We start from the raw sequence: 3,421 nt of genomic DNA on the forward strand, positions 1-3,421 counted from the left end.
CCCTGGTCTGGGAAGACCCACATGCTGCGGAGCAACTAGGCCCGTGCGCCACAGCTACTGAGCCTGCGCTGTAGAGCCCATGAACCACAACTACTGCACCCACATGCTGCATCTACTGAAGCCCGCCTGCTGTAGAGCCCATGTCTGCAACAAGAGAAGCCACTGCAATGAGAAGCCCGCGCACCACAATGAGGAGTAGCCCCCGCTCGCATCAACTAGAGAAAGCCTGCGCGCAGCAACGAAGACCCAACACAGACTAAAATAATAAATAAATAAAAATAAATATTAAAAAAAGATTTCAATATTAAATGCTAACTCAAAATTGAGCAAATGATGCAATCAATTCATTACAATAAAAAGGCCTGATTCTTGATTTTATTAAGAATACTTTAATTAATATGATGGTTTAATAATAAAAAAATGTTGACAAATTCTTGAAAAAACTATTGATTTCCATTATTTAAAACAATTCTAATGCCCTGTAATGCAAAATATTTGGATAATACCTCTGAATTGCTCTTATTATCAAATTGCTTTTTTTTCTTTCTGGAAGGTTCCGTATGTTTCACTCTGCCCCAGATTAACTCCTTCTCATCTTTCTGATCTCAACCTGTTGTCACTTTCTCAAATTGGCATTTTTCTTAGCCCCCAAATATAACCATTTTTTCCTGATATCCTCTTCCATTGCATCTTTGTATATTCTTTCAACACACGTATTGCAATTTATGATTCTATATTTATGTATTTATTTCCTTATTGAATTTCTCTCCAACTAAACCTTAACTTCCATGAAGGTAAGGTATCTGTCTCGTTTTTTTGTTTTTTTTGTTTTTTCTGACGTTCCAGACCGGCATCTAGCACAATGCTTGGCTATGTGATCAGGAAATACTTGTTGAATGAACTGAAGAATCAAAAAGTGATAATCCCTCATCATGTTATCTGATATTTCCAAAACACTAATTCATTTTGAGAGAGAAAAATGTAAATTAAAAAGAGCACTATCAGGGCTTCCCTGGTGGCACAGTGGTTGAGAGTCTGCCTGCCGATGCAGGGGACACGGGTTCGTGCCCCGGTCCAGGAAGATCCCACATGCCGCGGAGAGGCTGGGCCCGTGAGCCATGGCCGCTGAGCCTGCGCGTCCGGAGCCTGTGCTCCGCAACGGGAGAGGCCACAACAGTGAGAGGCCCGCGTACTGGGAAAAAAAAAAAAAAAAAAAAAAAAAGCACTATCATATGATCCAGCAATTCCACCTCTGGGAGTATATCCAAAAGAAACAAAAACACTAACTGGAAAAGATATCTGTACCTCCATGTTCACAGCAGCATTATTTACAATAGCCAAGATCGCGGGCGCCAGTGGGCGGGGTCTGGGGCGAGGCCCTGAGGGCCGCTGGGACTGGCGGCTTCGGTGCTCCAGGAGTGGGAGCGCAGGCGGAGGATGGGGGCCAGACAGCGGGGTGTGAGCTGCGGCGCAGATGTCATGTGACCTGTGCTTTGGACCGTGGTGCGTACCTATGCTCCCTATGTCACCTTTCCCGTGGCCTTCGTGGTTGGGGCTGTGGGCTACCACCTGGAATGGTTCATCCCGGGGAAGGATCCCCAGCCTGTGGAGGAGGAGAAGAGCATCTCGGAGAGCCGGGAGGACCGCAAGCTGGATGAGCTGCTAGGCAAGGACCACACCCAGGTCGTGAGCCTTAAGGGCAAGCTGGAATTTGCCCCTAAAGCTGTCCTGAACAGAAACCGCCCGGAGAAGAATTAATGGAGGACACAGGGCCCTATGGGTCCTTCTGGGGGCCAAGACTGGCCCTGCCGCCATGTCGACCCGGCAACCAGAACCCACATGATTTGCTTTATTGCTTCTTCTGGCCCCTCCCGCCCCACACAGCCACACACATACTGGCTGCTCTGCTATGGCCAGGCAGACACACTAGTAGCTGAGGGGCCAGTGAAGAAGAAGGCCCGTGAGGGTTCTGGCCTGAAGGCTGCCTCTGCTGGATGGTGGCCACAGCTGCTCAGGCTTCTGCGCTGCTAGGTGCGCCACTGGGAGGAGAGTGATGAAGTGAACATTGGCCGTCAGTCCCTGTGGGGAGGCAGTTTGGCCTCAGGTGGGAGTGGCTGGGATTGGGGTGATGCCTTTAGGAGGGGTACCTACATGCCTAGTTCTAGTTTGCACTGGGAAGAGTTCAGAAATCTCCCTGGCTCCCTTAACTAGCTTGCTTTGTCCTTTGTGCTCATTCTCCCTGAAATCCTGTCCTGTCAGCTCAGGAAGGAGATTCCCCTGGGAAGGAAAGCAGTTTTCTGTTCTTGGGAGCCCAGGCTGTTCACCTTGGGGCAGGTGAATTTGCTTGAAAACAATCACCGTCTTTCACCCCCACCCCGTTACTGTGTAGTGCAAAACTTGATTAAAGTGGCGTCTGAGAACCATTTTGATCTAATCCTATCTTCCAGGTGGTGCTGCGGTCTCCTAGGAGTTATGCAAAGCAGTCATCTCCTGATAGGATAAAATTGGCCTTTAACTAAGGACTTTGGGGCCCTGGAAGCTTTGTTTTACTAGCGTGGCTGCACTGGATCCTGGAGGCGGTGAGTCCTGGAGGCACAGGTTCCCAAGGGCCTTTTTATCACGATAACATGAGGCTTATATACTTTCAAAGTCTACATTAAGAGTAGACCAGGGAGCTTAACAATTGCTATCAAAATTTCCAACTTCATACACACGTGATACACACGTGTACACATACTTTTCCCTATAAAAGTAGTATATGTACGTTAAATTTGGTAGGGGTTTAAAAAAGGTTACCCACACTCTGAGGGCTCTAGTACAGATAAAACGTTAACATTTTGGTATCTTTCAGTAATTCTTGGACTAGTTTTTTTAGATATTTATTACTGTACATTTAATTTTATATTCTTTTTTTTACATAGTGTTTCATATCATAATCACTTTCCTATCTTATCACATGGTCTTCATAATCCTAATTGTTTTTATTAGCTGTATAATTGCCCATCAAGTGGGAATATAGCATAGTTTGTTTTTAACAGTTTCCCTATTGCTGGACATTTGGGTTGTTTCTGGTTGTTCACTAGGAGAAATATTGCAAAGAGTATCTTATATAAGGATTTTCCTGCATTTTGGGACTAAATGGTAGGAACAGTAAATGGCATTATGGACGAAATGGGACGAACGGTTTTAAGGGCCTCAATGCATAATATTAAATGTCTTTCCTGAAGGGCAGTAGGAGCTTATACTAAATGCTGCCACTAAAGATGTTGTCGGTGAGGTTGGAAGGGGTGAGAGCAGAGAGCAGACCTGTTGCCTCACGTAGTCAACTTACCTTTAACCTGAGTGAGCAAAGGCAAGTAATGAGTATTTGATGAAGAATGAACCTGCCTTAAAAGGGGGAGGCTGTTTGCCCTGCCTCTTA

General features: G+C 45.9%; 1 protein-coding gene across 1 annotated transcript; it reads left to right on the top strand.

Annotated features, from left to right (window-relative positions):
- Nucleotides 1-1,491: 1,491 nt before the first annotated feature.
- On the top strand, nt 1,492-1,758 carry LOC307069903 (small integral membrane protein 12-like; the record flags this gene model as incomplete). Its single annotated transcript, XM_079728213.1, has 1 exon — nt 1,492-1,758. A coding segment is annotated over one exon (267 nt), but the record flags the coding sequence as incomplete, so codon positions are not given.
- Nucleotides 1,759-3,421: the final 1,663 nt, after the last annotated feature.

The sequence above is a fragment of the Hyperoodon ampullatus genome, assembly GCF_949752795.1.
Source record: "Hyperoodon ampullatus genome assembly, chromosome: X".
Taxonomy (NCBI): domain Eukaryota; kingdom Metazoa; phylum Chordata; class Mammalia; order Artiodactyla; family Ziphiidae; genus Hyperoodon; species Hyperoodon ampullatus.